At 44.2% G+C, this 16,269-nt stretch overlaps 1 protein-coding gene across 1 annotated transcript in view; it reads left to right on the top strand.

The window, feature by feature from the left end:
- OXSR1 (oxidative stress responsive kinase 1) overlaps positions 1-16,269 on the top strand; it is a 95,359-nt gene that overhangs the window by 19,665 nt on the left and 59,425 nt on the right. The window contains exons 2-3 of the mRNA XM_054171308.1: positions 585-697; positions 10,711-10,819. Coding sequence (XP_054027283.1) covers positions 585-697; positions 10,711-10,819 — 222 coding nt within the window. The remainder of the gene's footprint in view (positions 1-584; positions 698-10,710; positions 10,820-16,269) is intronic.

The raw sequence follows: 16,269 nt of genomic DNA, 5'->3' as shown, positions 1-16,269 counted from the left end.
CAACCCAGACACTGAGGTGGTGTGCTGCTACGTGAGAACTGGAGCTGAATGGGCTTGAATGGAGTCTGCTTCGTGTCTTTGCATAAAATGAGGAGAGATGAGAACACCAATTAGTACACAAAAATATTTTAAAAATCTTATTAGTGTTGGTAGTAAAGAGTGTGGCTTGTTTCAACACCTGGGGTGAACACGCCAGGTCAAAAGTCTCTGTGACCTTAGTGGCCTTTGAAAAGCACACAAGAAAAATCACTCTTCTGTTAAGTAAGAATCTGGAGGTGGTGGTGGTGTGTGTGGCTTTTTTTTCTTTCTTTTTTTTTCCCTCTGCAGAGCTGTGATGATCCCCCCTCATGGATCATAAAGATCCACTTGTTTTTGTTTGGTTAGCTTAACACCTTGTTTCAGCTCAGCTGACCATAGACCTGAGTTCCATAGGCCTTGGAGAACTAGTGCCTGTGGGTTGCCTTTGCTGGGTTTTCACCTGACTCTGCTGTCTTTATGAACTGGCACTTCTGTTGTCTGACCTCCCATTCTTTCTGCTGAAGTCCTGTAAGACATGGCTGACTTCTTGTCTTTCTCACCCCCAGGGAGTGGAGCGACTGCGGTGGTGCAGGCAGCCTTCTGCGCTCCGAAGAAGGAGAAGGTGGCGATTAAACGGATCAATCTTGAGAAGTGTCAGACAAGCATGGATGAACTCCTGGTATGCAATCAGAATTGTCTGGGAAGCTGTATTTCAGTTAGCATAATTTGTGGGTTTGCTATTTGCCTTAACCTTTCTTGGAGTGGTGTGAGACAGAGGGGACTTGACTGATTTTGCTAGAGGCAGTTCAGTTGTCCTCCTTGTGGGACGCTAATTAAAATGTTAAAAAGAGCAACTGTTTGGGAACTTCAGACTCGAAGCTCAGTTTGGAGCTAAGCACTCTGTATAAGCACTTTGTTTTGAACAGAATTAACTTGCAAGTGTGAAGCTCAGCCCTACCCACAAGAGCTTTTCAGTTTGGGGAGATCCAGAGCTATTTCAGAATCTTTCTTTTCCTTTCCTGCAGTTCTTTTTTCCCCCCCTTCATCTCTAAAGAGAAAAACTGAATGAATTAGCTCATGTTCCTAATCTTCTTCTTGTACTGATGCTAGCTAAGGAATCACACTGACGCTGCATGCTGCCATATGGAAACCCCTACTAATTCTGAGTTCAGGTCAGGAGTTAGAGTTCTTTGGAGCTGTAGCTCTGTAATTTTCCTGTGCTCTGTACCTCTTTTTCTCAAGATTTTTCTCAATGGAGAGCAGCTTGTGGTAGGTAGCTGTGGTAACTACAATTTCCCTTTTCTTGTGTATTCATGGGCTGCTGCTTATTATTTTTTTCCTCATGTGTGTATGAGCTGATGTTTTGGTAGTGCAGCAGCTGTCACATTTGCCTCATGTGGAGGGTCTCTGGATTTAAGCCTCCTGTGAACTCGGAGGTGTCTTCACTAAAGGCGAGAAAGCTCTCTTGGGTAAAACTTTCCATAGTGAGTACTAGCAAGCAGGGCCTGAGGAATGGTGGTGACATGAGGCCTTGTACAATTTTTCCTTCTGAAAACACTCTCTAGGATTTCTGTCTGTCTTCCAACTTGCATCTTGACAGCTTTCGTAGCGTTACCTTGGGCACTTGTTTTGTTAATTGAATGCAATTAGAAAGTAGAACAGAGAAGTTGGAGCTCCAGGCTAGCTCTTGTGTCAGCCTCAGTGAGTCACTTGAACCACTGTTCCAGTTTCAATCGATTAACCAGTGGGGTTTTTTTATCATGATGGGTATCTGCAAATCTGCTCTTGTAAAGAGGAAAGGCACCATCCAAGCTGTCACCTTTTTTTGTGCCTTTGAAGGGCTGCATGTAGACTCTTAAGACGCCCTGTGTTCAAATCCTCTTATAGCTTGCACTGGCGTAGGAGTTTGAGATCTCTTCCTTTTTCACAGTTGATCTTTTTGTTCCCATACCAACCCCTTGGTACTCTTTTCAGGCCTTTTTATGTGGCTTGTTCATTCTGCTGTGCCTCAGTTGTATTCCTCAGTGTATTGTCATGAAGTAGTAATTGAGATTCCCAGTCTTTGAGTAATTGCCAAGTCCGGCGAGAAGAGTTAGGTTGCGAAAGATCTGCTGCGGAAACTTGGCCTGTAATTTCAGATAAGTACTTCTAATTGCATGCTTTAAAGCTCTGGCTGACCGGTTCTTCACAAAGATTTTTCTTGTTGTGGGTAGGACTGCGATGAATTGCTGCTGTCAGCTCTCCTAAGCTTCCAATTTTGTGACCAGATCTAGTGTGGGCCCTGCTATATCCTTGAGTGTGCGGCTATAAATGTTCCTGAACTTAAAATCATGGAGATGTGGAGAGGGGGAGGAGGATGATTCAGAGCTGTAGCAGCTTCCCAGGGCAGTGGTCACCAAGGTAGATGTGTTGTGAGGAGAAAGTGTTTTCCCTGGGCTTGTTCTGAAGGTGCAAATTTATTGGATGTCATTCCCCAGTGCAGGAGCTGAAAGGATGGAAGCTCATGATTTCCCTGCTCTGTGCTCTTACCCTCCCCACTTTTTATCTTGTCGTACCATATTTGCTTCTTCCCCAAACTAAGGGTTCTCAAGCTTTTTCAGTCTCATCATCTCCCTTCATGGAAGTTTCCCTGATCAGTTTAATTACCTTTTTTCCAGCAACTGCTTGTTATGGCAGGATTGTTTGGTTGTGTGTTTGGTGTGGTATTGTTTTGTTGTTTTTTTTTTTTAGTGGTTTTGTTTTTCTTCTTAAAACACTTTAAATATGAAGTCTTTGCAAAGCAGTGTGTTCAAGAAGCAAGTGCAAAGAGAGATGAGTTCATACCTGAGTATGCAATGCCCCTTCTTGCTTTCTTCTCTCCCTCAATGCAGTTAAAAGCCTGAACTTGAGCTTTTTAGATCCATTATCCTTCTGTTACACTGAAGGTATCTGAGAGCAATAATCAGCTTACAGTAAACTTTGCTCTTCTGCCTGGGGTTAGGACAGTGCTCTTGTGTTCCAGTCATCAGGCAATGGGACAGAAAAGGGAAAATTGTGCTTAAATGATTTCTGGTGGTTTTTTTTCCTACAGGGCTTCAAACCCATAGAGGCTCTATTGAAGCAAGCTTGTTTATTCCCAGAATCTGCCTAGCAAAGAGGGTCAACATCACAGTGTGATGTTTCTGGGAAGAGGGTAGGACAGTGGCAAACAGTTCTGCATTGATAAGGGGGACTTGTTTCTTTGAGTCTTTTAGTGTCCTTGCCTATTAGTGGCTGGCACGTCTGTTTCTTGGGAGGGAGCACAAGAGAGGAAGGGTAGTTTGGAGCAGGGTTGGGAAATGCACAGTAAGTGGCTCTATGAATGAGCCACAAGCTTCTATAGCAGGAGGTGCCCAGAGGCTAGGGAATCTGGGACCACCTCTTAGCCTGTGGATATGCCAGGCTTATGATGATTAAGTGGTGTGACGTGGCTTGTTGAAAGTATTGATCTTGATCCTTGTATCTCAGCATGCACTTGAGCCATGTGGGTGGGCAGGCATAACCTGCACCCTTTGCAAGGTATTCAAGGTTAGTGCAATAGATTAATTTATTGCTGTTACATGATAGGGAAATGTGGGAGGGATCAACTTTTACTCTGAGAGCAAATCAAGTTGAGGGGATTCAGCTCTTCAGCAGAAGTGCTGATTGCTGTACAGAGTGTAGAGAGGCAGGAATAATGCAGTGCAGAGAGCTGGCTCTTTCTAGCCCAGCTGCTGAATTAAGTGCTGGCACTCAGGAATTCATCTTGGTGCTTGATTGTTTTTATTTTATTTTAATACTTTCTTTTATCTTTTTCCCTGTGCATTTTTGAATGCACCCAGATCTTTCCTAGACAGCATGTGGGGATCAGCTAGAAGGGAAGTAGAGTTTATAAAGGTTTTTGCCTAACAGTGTGACTGAAAGTGGAGCCTAAGGAGAGGTGGTCGAATAGTGTGGTCTGTGATTGGTCTGGCGTTTTTGAGCTGTTACTGAAGTTCCCCTTCCTACTTGCCTTGCAGCCCAGAGTAGTTGAACTCATGCAGCAGCATTTGGTGTCTGCTCAGGTGGTGTATGTCACAGCTAGACACTGTTCACCCCTGGGTTTTGCTCCTACCTTTCCTGTGTGGGGTGCTGGTTGTGTTGCTGCTGTTGGTGAGCCTTCAAACACGGTGGACTCGAGCCTTTTTTTCGGTTGGGTTGGTTTTTTGTGTGTTTAAAAGAAATATAGATCCAGCAATCCAGCACCAGATCCAGCAAATATAGATCTGCTTCATTAAAAGCTGACCTAACTTTCTTGCATCCAGATTTTTTTTTATCTCCAGATTTTTTTTCTCTCTCCATGCTCTTAGGAGCAGAGGACCTGGATTGTCAGCTTAGCAGTTAGTAGGAATGTTGAATGGCAGAGAGGGGGACATAAACTATGGGGTATTTTATATTGGGCTTTCCTAGCTGGAGGGATCTGCTTCCTGTTTAGTTCCTAAGGTAACTCAACAGGAGGCAGGTCTAGGAAGAAGCATGGGAAGTGTGGTTTTGCCACTCCTAGGAAGTGACTCCCAGAGGCAAGCAGGACCAGGCCTGACAGGTCTGTGCACAGTGAAGGTACTACTTCTACTACTGTCGTCAGAGAGCAGTTAAGGAAGCCAAGGGAGTGAGTTGAACTGCATAAAAGGAAATGTCCTTTTGAATTTCATGATGTTAACCTGGGGAGTTTGCTGCCAATGGTACAGAGATCAAACACTGCGTGAGATTAAATAAATCAACCTATAGCTGAGAAGGTTAAATTAGATAGGATTTAAAAAAAGGATTATGAACTCCCCTGGTTTCAAGCATAAGCCAACTGTTAACTGCCCAGGCTTAGTCAGAACTCTTCCCTCTGGGCAGATAATTGTGTAACTGCTTGTTACAGGTTTTACACCTTCTTTTGAAGACTTGGGCAGGATATTGAACTGGCTTTGATCTGGCAGAGCAGTTCCTACAGGTGGATTAACCGGACTATAAGGTGGTTGGGAACAAAGAGGCAGAGCGTTGTCGAAGTAGTACATGCATTTCATCTATGCTTGTCATCCCACAGGAATTGCCATTACAATTTCATTTCCAGTCTTGAGGATCTGTACACTTGCTCCAGGGGAAGAAGTTCCCAAGTGTCAGTGCCAGAGAGTCTGATGTATAGTATGTGGCTTCTGCATGGTTATTTGATATGCCATTTTATGTGTTTCTTGCATGAGGGGGTTTGCAGCTTTACAGAAGAGTTAAACTTAGGCTGTGTACAGCTTACTTGTGTTGTTTCTCAGCCAGCAACAGCAGAAATCTTAATTACTGTGCTAGTTCAAGTTTGAAGTCTTTTTTTCTTGTGTGTGTAGAGTTCAGTATGGACAGGAGGATGAATGATGAGTGAAGTCTTGAATGTAGAATATCTTCCTTCACTTGAACTGGATGAATGTTGAGATGGTGCATGTAAATAACTTGAGAGAGTTTGCAATTGATTGCATAGGCTGATCACAAATGTAAGGCACTGTTGAGCTGTAAAAACAGAGTATTGATCTGAACAGCTGCAAAGGTCACTGATAAGTTAGTTGGCAGCACAGGTAAAGCTGGCTTTGCCTGTATCTGAGATGAGTCAGTCACTTGTCCCCTTGCCTTGTGGCTGAAAACAATTTAAAATAGGTGCATATCAATTGTGACACCATAACAGTTTAGACATCTGCTTCCTTGAGTACTTTGTCTCTAATACTGCAGGCCTTGAAAGAGGGAATAACCACTGAATGATGCAGAAGAATGGCCATTGAAATGGGCCACTGCAGAGTGACTTCCCACAGGGGTGGTTTGTTCCCATCACCTAAGATTAATTTACAGATGAAGACTTTTAATCCCTGTCAGTTGGTGGGGTTTTTGTTTGTTTTCCCATTGTGGCTGTGGATGGGCTAATCTAACCCTTCTGTAATCATGTCAGTCCATCTCCTGTGGCCACATCCTGAGGTAAGGGGTTAGACTGGATAATCCAGAATCTCTGGTTTTGTATTCTTTCCCCAGCTCTTTCAAGCTGATTGTGGTAGGAAGAGCATGGCAGGCTTTGTGCTGATATTTAAAAAGGGAATGGCCTAATCTCAGTTTTACAGCCTTTTAGTCATTAGAATTTTACTTGGAGCAAACTTTGAACAGTTATGGCTCCCTGTAGGACCAGAGCTCTAAAATCCTGCTTTAAAAGGATGAAGAGCAACTTGAAAGCCTTATACCTTGAGATTTCAGTTAAGTTCTTTGCCAGCCATAGTTGAAGCATTGGTGTATTCGAGGGGGGGATCACATCTGACCTGCTTTGATTTTTTTTTTCATCCCCTGGGCATGCTTTCCCTCCCCAGTGCTCTTATGGCTGTGATTGCCTTTGAAAAGGGTAGCCAAGAGAGCGCTTTCTGGATTCCTCTGAAGCTGCAGGTAGCCACATGAAAGCCTACTGCTGCTGTGTTGCATCTCTTGAGTTCATGTCAACACGTAGGAAGTAAAACTAAATAAAGCAGGGTTTTCATCCTTGTGTTTGAGAGTCAATGTCTTTGAAATGTGCCTCAGGGGCAGATAAACACAGAGTAGAATGTGATGATGTGAACAGAAAACACCATTAAGAAAGTTCAGCCAGTGGCTTAAACACAGCCTCGCTTGCTTTGTATCTGCTGCTATAAACTCAAAATTCAGTTGTATGTCAGTGGGCAAATAAAGGCACTTCCAAAATAGCAGAAGACTAACAGTTTCCTTAGGATGCTAAATTATACTTCACAGCAGTTTTATTCGTGTTTCGCAAGCCTTGAAACGCTGCTTTTATTGCCCGCAGGAGTACTGCAAGCATTCATCAGAACCCTTAATGGAAGACATGGAGGCCTTTAGAGCTAATCCCAGACTGTTTGCTTTTGGTATTTGACAGTGCAGATATTTTTAATATCTAGCCCAGGGTGAGCATGTAACCACCTCCAAACCATCGCCTGCGTCTAGACGTGGTTTTTATCGGCGATCCATTCTCCGGAGCTGAGCAAGAGGCAGCCTAATTTATGGATCCTAAAATGGGGACTTGGCAGCAGGGCCATGTCTCCTAACTAAAGGCATGTAGTGTGTGAGGGGTGTTGGTGCATAAGCAGCTGGAGGGAAGAGCTGTCTACCATCCTCTGGATCTGCTGATGTTTTAAGGGCTTTGTATGAAGTGACCCCTGACTGTTGGCCGAGCGGGAATACAGCAGCATTTCCAGCTTACAACTTGCATATCACAGCCTGTATAAATGCTGATGTTTAGCACTGACATCATGACAGAGGTGCAGAAATCACTGAGGTGTTTCTTAGTCAGAATTCCAATGCAGTTTTGATGCTGGTGAAAATGAGGGGAGCACAGTTGTGGCCTGGTGATTTGTGTAATCTGGGGACAGCAGTCTGGTTGGGAAAAGAGAGGCAGTCTTTGCCTGCTGTAACTTTGTCATGTTTGAAAAGCAGCAAATTCTCCATAGAAATTAGGAAATAGTATTAAAGCTGCAGTTACTATGTACTGAAGGCCTGGTGCAGCATTTTATCTCCTCCTGCTCCCTTTCTCTGCTTTCTAGCAGGGCTCCCTGGTGATCCCTGACAGGGATTCCTGCCTTACCTACTCCTCTTCTGCTCTTGCATTTGCATGATTGTAGCTCAGACTGCTGTGCGGAGGGCTGAACTGGCTCGGTTTCCATTATGTGAGGAAGTGTTTTAGCCACAGAGCCTGCTGTGATTTACCAGGATCAGTTAAAACAGTTGTATGTGTTGAGCCTCCAGGATGTTGGCACTTTCTGTGGGGATGAAGGGGAACAAAACTTTGATGGAGCCGGTGTGAGATAAGCCTAGTAGAAAACTGCTGAAAATGGAGTGAGGGTCTGTGGGTGAGAAGGAAGGTGTGCCTGACTGCTGCTTGCTCTTACTGCTAGTAGTGTAGAACTGCTGTAAATCATGGGCTGTGATACAATTAATTATTCAGAGCTGTGCTACACTCTTTGAGGAATGGTTTAATCTGCCTGTGTTACGCTTCCCCTAGCTGACGGAGGTGTTTAATTGCAGAGATCAGGTTTGTGATTATTTGGCTTCCCTCTTTGTGCACCAAAGCATATGACAGGCAGACATGAGCTATTTTTTTGGGTTTTTTTTTTTTTGAAGCTGTGCTTTGCAGCCCTGGGAGCAGACTGTGGTAATGAGCGAGGGAGGAAATTCTTGGAGCATAAAATAGTAACTAAGTGTTAGGCAATGGCTGCAAAATGCTGTAGTACAGAGCTGCTCGAATGGCAAAGAGCTGATCCAGGTCTAGGCTCTTAAGTAAACTTGGTCCAGTCTTCGTCTCACTGTCTCCTGAATTCCAGTGGGATACACTAGTATATATATAAGCATGCAATGTTTGTGTGTATTTCTTGTGCTACTTTCTTGATCTCCCTGGGAGCTGGCTCAAAATATTTTGAGTGTTCTAGCTAAGAAAAGAGAAAAACAGCTCCTTTAGATCATTTCTGAGAAAGGTGCATTTGAGACAGACTGATGTGGGATGATTAACCAGTTAGAGTCCTGCTTGCTTTTTTTCCATCTGTGTTTCCTTTGGTGCCACTTGTCTACCTGCGGTTTATTTGATTGTCAGAGAAGTTAGGCATGTAAAAGAGGCAGGGAAAAACTCAACCAACCCAATTAATGTAAAGCTTTAGGCTGAACAGGAATTCCAGGGACCAAGAGTGTGTCAGGTTTATGGATCTCTTAACTGCAGGCTCACTCTGATGCTCTCAGCAAGTCCCACGTGATCCTAGGGTAACCAAATAAGCTCAAATCTCTGAGCTCAGTGAGCTTTGGAATGGTTGTGTGGATCGAGGGTTGCACTGATATTTACAGACAGCAACAGCTCAGAGCTTCCCAGTGAGCTGGACTGTGACAGGGTACAAGCCAGTCACTGAGTCTGACCTGTGTTATCCGGGGCCCCAGTTGCCATCCATCCCCTGGTAGGAATTTGATGGAGGGAAATGAAAAGACCATTTTGGTTGCCAGCTTTGTCAAGGGGTTTTCCTGCAGTGTGAAGAAACTTAACTAGAAGGCACTGGAAAACTCCAAAGGTGCTGATTTAATTCCTTTTTGAATAGTAACTTGGTACAAGTGAATATTTGCAAGGAAGAGAACTGGAGCTGTCAGAGTAAGCAGAGGATATTGTTTCAGGCTGTATTTATTTTCACAGGGTGGTTTTTAGTCAAGGAGTATGCCTCATGGAGATGAATAGCCTACTCTCTACTCTTCAAATCCCCTTTCCTGTTTGGGATTCTTCTTTAGTCTGCTTATTGGTGTTTCCTGGAAAGTTGGTGCCTCTTCTGGAGAACCAGAAGGAGGAACCAGTAGTGTTTGTTTCCTCAAAAGCACCTACTCCCTGAAAAGCAGTATTGAAGTGGATGAATCAACATTAGCATGTTCCTTTGTAGTCGTGATTGCCAGCTAAGCCCTTGCCAAGGGGGAAGCAGTGTGCCTTTACTCTAGTCTGACACAAGCAGTGCTTTGTACATGAGCAGGAGAATGTGTTGCATCTGTGGGGTGTCCTAGGCATAGGTCAGTCTTTCTCAGTACTTTCTCTTGCACTTTGTTACCACAGAGGTCTTGTGCTTAGAGGGGGGAGAGGATCAGGATGTGAAGGGCCCTTGCTTTCTTCCTTCACTATATGCCTGTGATTATGGCACTTGGCTGAGTCTGTGTCAGGGGCCTGACAGTGCACAGTGATTATATCTTTGAAAAGTGGCATCCATATGTTCTATGAAGGAATGTCTTAGTTGAGAGCAGAAGTTCAAGATAGGAGGGGATGATTTTGATGTGGGTGATGCTGGAGGGTGCAGTTTGGCAGGCTGTGGGGCTTGGCTGGAGCACAAAGGCCCAGTTGGGTGTAGCAAGTGCCAGGCTTGGCTTGATGCATGGTTTTTATCTGGACAGCCAAGCTGCGAGGGTTTCTGGTGACTTGTGCTTGCACAATGAAAGATCAGTCAGTGCTTTCTGTGCTGCTGTTCCCTCCATAACCTGGAAACCTTCAACCCTTAACCCATAACCAGACCTAAGAATAAGCACAGTTAAAACTCAAACGATTTAGTATCTGAGCATGTTTCATACCGTACCCCATCTGTAGTAGCTAATGACTTTCTAATCTCAAACTGATTTGCCTCTTCTTCCAGTATGACAAAAGATAGAGCTGTCCTTTGTGCCTTCAACCTGACTGAGCTAAGCCATCTGCTTTCCTGCTGGGAAGAAATGTTAAGAATAAGAGGCCTTTTTTTACCCATCGGCAAATATTTCCTTTTCTCGTCCAAATGATAGTCTTCAACAGATTAAGCATCTGTTGTGTAGTGTCTCACTGAAAGCAGGAGTCAGCATGAACAACTGCAATAATAAACTGGTGTGAATTTTGGGGAATACTCACTTCTAGCTGCAGGGGAGTGTTTTGGTTATGACCCCTTTGCTGCCTTTGCCAAGGAGGTCTTGTCAACCTTTCCTTTCTTCTGGAAGAGCACCCTAAACTACCCTTGGGCCCTAGTATGCTGCAGGCTGAGAAGAGCATTTCTGGACGTTCTCTGTTTAGCTTCAAGATTTTCTTTGTATTTGCAACCTCTTTGGACATTCTCTTCAGGAAGATAACCTCACTGCCAAGGGAAAAATAGTCACTGGGTCCAACTGCTAATGCTTTATTTTCTTCTGCAGAAAGAAATTCAAGCCATGAGTCAGTGCCATCACCCCAACATTGTATCTTACTACACCTCCTTCGTGGTGAAAGATGAGCTTTGGCTGGTGATGAAGTTACTTAGTGGAGGTGAGTGGTCCAATTTCTTTACCCTAAAAGGCAATGTAAAAAACTACCTTCCTGTAATACCCTTTCCCTTGTTTACCTCCAAAGCTTGCCACTTGTCAATGAAGACATTTTATAGAATCATAGAATTGTTTAGGTTGGAGAAACCAGTAAGATGGCCGAGTCCAACCCTAAGCCTAACACTGCCAAGTCCACCGCTGAACTATGTCACTAAGCACCACATGTACATGTCTTTTGAATACTTTCAGGGATGGTGACTCCACCACTTCCCTTGGCAGCCTGCTGCAGGGCTTAAGAACCATTTTGGTGAAGAAATTTTTCCTACTGTCCAGCCTAAATCTCCCCTGGCACAATTTGAGGCCGCTCCTCTTGTTTACTTTGGCATAAGCTTCGTTTCAGGGAGCTCTCGAGAGTGAGGTTTCCCCTCATCCTCCTTTTCTTCAGGCTGAACAATCCCAGTTCCCTCAGATGCTCCTCATAAGACTTGTGCTCCAGACCTAGTACCAGCTTTGTTGTCCTTTGGACATGCTCCCAACACCTCAATGTCCTTGGAGCAAGGAGCCCAAAACTGAACACAGTACTTCAGGTGCAGCCTTACCAGTGATGAGTACAGGGGGATGATCACTTTCCCAGTTTTGCTGGCCACACTACTGCTGATACAAGCCTGGTACTGTTGGCCTTCTTGGCCTGCTGGGCACACACACACACTGGCTCATGTTCAGTTGGCTGTCAACCAGCACCCCAGGTCCTTTTCTCCTAGGCAGTTTTCCAGCCACTCTGCCCCAAGCCTGTAGCTTTGCCTGGGGTTGTTGTGACCGAAGTGCAGGTCCTGGCACTTGGCTTTGTTGAACCACATCCTACTGGTCTGAACCCATCAATCCAGCCTGGTCAGATCCCTTTGCAGAGCCTGTCTACCCTCAAACAGATAAACACTGTCATGCAACTTTGTATTGTCTGCAGACTTACTGAGGTTGCCCACAATTGCCTTGTCCAGATCATTGATAAGGTACTAAATAGAGCTGGCCCAAATACTGAGCCCTGGGGAATACCACTTGTGACTGGCCACCAACTGGGTTTATCTTCATTCACCACCACTCTTTGGACTTGGCCATCCATTCTTCTTACCCAGTGAGATGTAAGCCTGTCCAAGCCATGAGCAGCCAGTTTCTCCAGGAGAATGCTGTGAGAAATGATATCAAGGGCTTTAATAGGCAGAAAACATCCACAGCCTTGTCCTCATCCAATAAGCAGCACCTTGTCAAAGGAGGAGATCAGGTTGGTCAAGCAGGACCTGCCATTCATAAAACTGTGCTGAATGGGCCTGATTGGCTGGTTGTCCTGCATGTGGTGCATAATGGAGCTTAAGATGATTTGCTCCATGACCTTCTCTAGCACAGTGGCCAGGCTGACAGGCTTGACTGTTCCTCCTTCCAGCCGCTCTTGTAGACTGGCATCACTTTTGCTGACCTTCAGTCATATGGTACCTCCCCTCTTAGCCAAAACTGCTGTAAATGATGGAAAGCAGCTTGGTGAGCAGCTCTGCCAGCTCACTCCATACCCTTTGGTGGATCCCATCTGGCCCCATAGACTTGTGTGTGTTTAAATGGTGCAGTACATTGCTGACCATCTCCTCTTGGGTTATGGGGAGGTTTCTTCTGTTCCCCATTCCTGTCTTCTAGCTCAAGAAGCTGGGTAAATATTAATATTTCAAATATATATTTGAATAACACTCTAACCTCAACCCATTCAGCTCAGAAATAGCTTCTCATGTTGTATACATCAATAGTAACACTTCACTACACGACTGTGCTATTTTTTTCCCCCCTCCTTCTATTTTGTGTATTTGGTAGTATTTCATGGGGTTATTCTGTAGGTGTTTGCTGAATGACTCACTTGAGTATTCAAAAACTGGAGCATATGACTTCAGACATGAGGAGGGGAACATGTCAGTTTTCTAGTAGATGAAACACCATCCTAAACTTCTAGAAGGGAAACCTTGCTGTCAAGTGATGGATCTGAAATACTTCTGCTTAGATCATGTTAACAAAAGTTTCTTCATCTAGCTCTGTAAGCCCAAGCTAAGGTTTTGAGCTGGAGAAATGTGCAGCAGCCTCCATGGAGCCCAACCTTTTCCACCAGCTTTGTGAGCCATTGCAGCTTCTCTTGCAAGGATGGTTTGTTGACCTTTTCCTCAGTTGCTGCTTGGAGGTCCGCATGGTGCTGAAGGCTTACTGGTAACCAACTATTCTGTGGATTTTAACTCGCAGAATTTCACAGAATCACCAAGGTTGGAAGAGACCTCAAAGATCATCAAGTCCAACCTGTCACCACAGACCTCATGACTAAACCATGGCACCAAGTGCCACGTCCATTCCCCTCTTGAACACCTCCAGGGACGGTGACTCCACCACCTCCCTGGGCAGCCCATTCCAATGGCTAACAGCTCTCTCTGGGAAGAACTTTCTCCTCACCTCCAGCCTAAACTTCCCCTGGCACAGCTTGATACTGTGTCCTCTTGTTCTGGTTTACTTCTGTGTCTCAATAAAACACTAATATTAGCTAAAACTCATTTACTTGTTGGCTGTCCTTGTGAGGAACTTTAAGTTCCCTCTTTTTTTTTTTGGCAGAGCTACTCCTGCAATGCCAGTGTATGGCTTTAAAAAGGGAGGAGAACATCAGTGTGGATGCAGCTTGATTTGTCTAATGGCAGTCTCCAGCTTGGAGTGCTTTACCCACTTGTTCTACTTGACAAAACAGCTGGGAATACTCAGAGCAATTTAAAATTACAGCTTAGTTAATGCAGGTCAGGGAAACTTCCTCTTTCTGGATTTAGTCTCTCAGACACTGGAGATGCCTTTTTTTTTTTTTTTTTTGAGAGAGAGAGGGAGTTTGAAAACCTCTTATCAGTAATACTCTACTTGATGTCATAATGTTTTCCAGGATCCCTGTTTTAAGTCACATTTGAGACAAGAAATGGAATTACGTTCTGGATGCCAGCACAGGATTGTTGCTAAATCTTAAGCTTCTCGTCAGGAAGAGATTTGATTTTCCTGGCACCCTAGTGAAAAGGAATTGAAAGCTGAAAAAAACCACCCTGTTTTTTTGTCTTAAAACCAAAAATAAACCCCCCCCAAACCAAATTGAACAAACCATTTTGTGGCTTCTCTGTTCTTGGCTTTACGCTGAGGTGTGGAAATGCCAGAAGATGATGTGGAAAAATCAGGCTAAACCTGTTGGCTTTTTCAACAAGAGCTGAAGAATGACCATAAGACATGAGTCTTTAAAGATGGTCTATAAAGAGTTTTAGCAGTTCTCCTGGGGGCAGTCAGATTTCATGCCAACTTAAGTCTATCTTAAAGGGGTTTTAATGGCTCATGTGTCATTAAGCAATACCCTCTCTTTACTTGGAGGTAACAGCTCGTTAAAGATATGGGGGCTGTTTGTGTGTGGAAAAGAATCCCTACCAGCAAGTGATTTTGCTCTGTGTATGAAAAGTGTATCTGTGGGAAGATTTGCACAGCCTGAGGGAATGTCATTTCAGGGGTGCAGAAGAGGCAGCAGCAGTGTTCTTGGCTTTTTCCAGCAGAGTACACAACCCCTTCAAAGAAAAAGCACAGCTGCTTTAGCTAGCGTTTGCACAGTCATTTTCTGTCAGAACCCAGTCAGGATGAAGCTCATCCTTGAACCCCCAAATGTTCTCTCTGTCCTCACTTTTTCTATGTAAAGCTGGGGGGGTGGAATAATCAAACTTTATGGACCATCTTTGACTCATTAAGACACTGTAAATGTAAAGACCACACTGGAAAACTTCTGGAAAAATAATCCTTGCTTCAGAACGAGCCTCTGGGTGGTGTGAATGATGACCTGCTTCTCATTAAATATTCACTTTGAATGGGCTTCTGTGTTATATGGTCTGATAATTGATCCTTGTGCAGCTCTGGCATCAAGTGAGGTACTTCCAGTAAAGCAGTGCTATGAAATCTGACTACTGCTTGCTCTGCTGCAAACGGTGAAGACTAGGGCCACACAATAGAAGACTGACTAGTGGCAGCGTAACCTCTCCAGTGTTTCTGTGAGCCAGTGGTAAATTTTATCACTTAAACCAAGCCATTTGGGGGCTGGGGAAATTGCTGAAATGGAAAGACTTAGAGAATGACCTTTCACTGCTTTTTATGCAGGAGGGTACCTTGAAAGGTAGTTTTCAGCTGTTTCAGTTTTATACTTTTTTGCATGGCTATACTTCAGGAATCTCACTGGAGATTTGTTAGGCAAATTCCACAGGACAATCTTGAGGTTGGGGGAAGAAACTTCTGTATTGAAGCCTTCTGACCAAAGAGCTTTTTCATTCACTTTTAATGAGACTATTTCCAGTTGGTCTTAGGCTGAGTGATTTATGTAACAAGAGACACTTTAAAAACTGCTGCTCATTCCTTTCAGCTTACTTTTGCTCAGTAATGAAGTGGCTACTTTCATGCTCATCTGTTGTCCAGGGGGGAAAATAATGTTCTAAACTTCTCAAAAGGAAAAATCCCAAACCCAACCCAACAAAACCAACAAGAATACCCCCCACAACAAATAAACAGTGACCCCCCCAAACCACCTATGGTGCAGGCTAACTTGTCCATTCCAATCACAGAATGGTGGGGGTTGGAAGGGACCTCTGGGGATCATCTAGTCCAACCCTGCAGCTAAAGCAGGGTCATTCATAGCAAGTTGCCCAGGAGGGCATCCAGGTAGGCTTGGAATTCTACAGAGAAGGAGACTCCACAACTTCTCTGGGCAGCCTGTTCCAGGGCTCTGTCACCCCCAGAGTAAAGAAGTTTTTTCTTCATGAGGTTTTTCCCATCTGGAGAGGATGAACTGAGATTTGTGCTTCTCAGGAAGCACACAGGAAATCTGTTTTGATGTTCCTTCTGTTTCCTGATTGTGGCTTTTGTATCTGAGAATTTCTTCTGGGTAAGAGTTCAGAATTGTACTGCTTTGCTTCCATTAGTGTCAGTCTATGCTGGCAAGTGTTTTCAGGCTGAAACTAGTTTTAATTTCAGCCTAATTACACTGACCCTGCTTGATGAACAGCCTGCAAGACAGACTGGTCTGTAATGCAAGCCTGTTGTTGTTGTAAGTGCAATTTAATTTATTTTCTGGCTGCAGTCATTTTGTTGAAGCCTTAACCTAGGCACATATGCAAGTATTTTAGAAATGTCTCTGAGGGAAAATACTCTAAATCCATGAAGCATTGCTGTCTCATAACAGCATTGTGCTCTTCTGAGCAGCCAGCTGGTGCACTTAAAGGTAGTCTAATTGCCTGACTGACATTATCACTGAAACTGAATTATTTGCCTCTGCTTTGCAAGTAACGTGGTGGAAGGTCCCCTTTTCCATCTTTTAAAGTCATCAGCAGCAAGCTGGTAGTGCACTGGTGAGCTTCTGGGGAGTAGCACGTGAAACTGCTA

Source organism: Dryobates pubescens, chromosome 21, assembly GCF_014839835.1.
Source record: "Dryobates pubescens isolate bDryPub1 chromosome 21, bDryPub1.pri, whole genome shotgun sequence".
Taxonomy (NCBI): domain Eukaryota; kingdom Metazoa; phylum Chordata; class Aves; order Piciformes; family Picidae; genus Dryobates; species Dryobates pubescens.
This window is presented reverse-complemented; position numbering and strand designations above follow the sequence as displayed.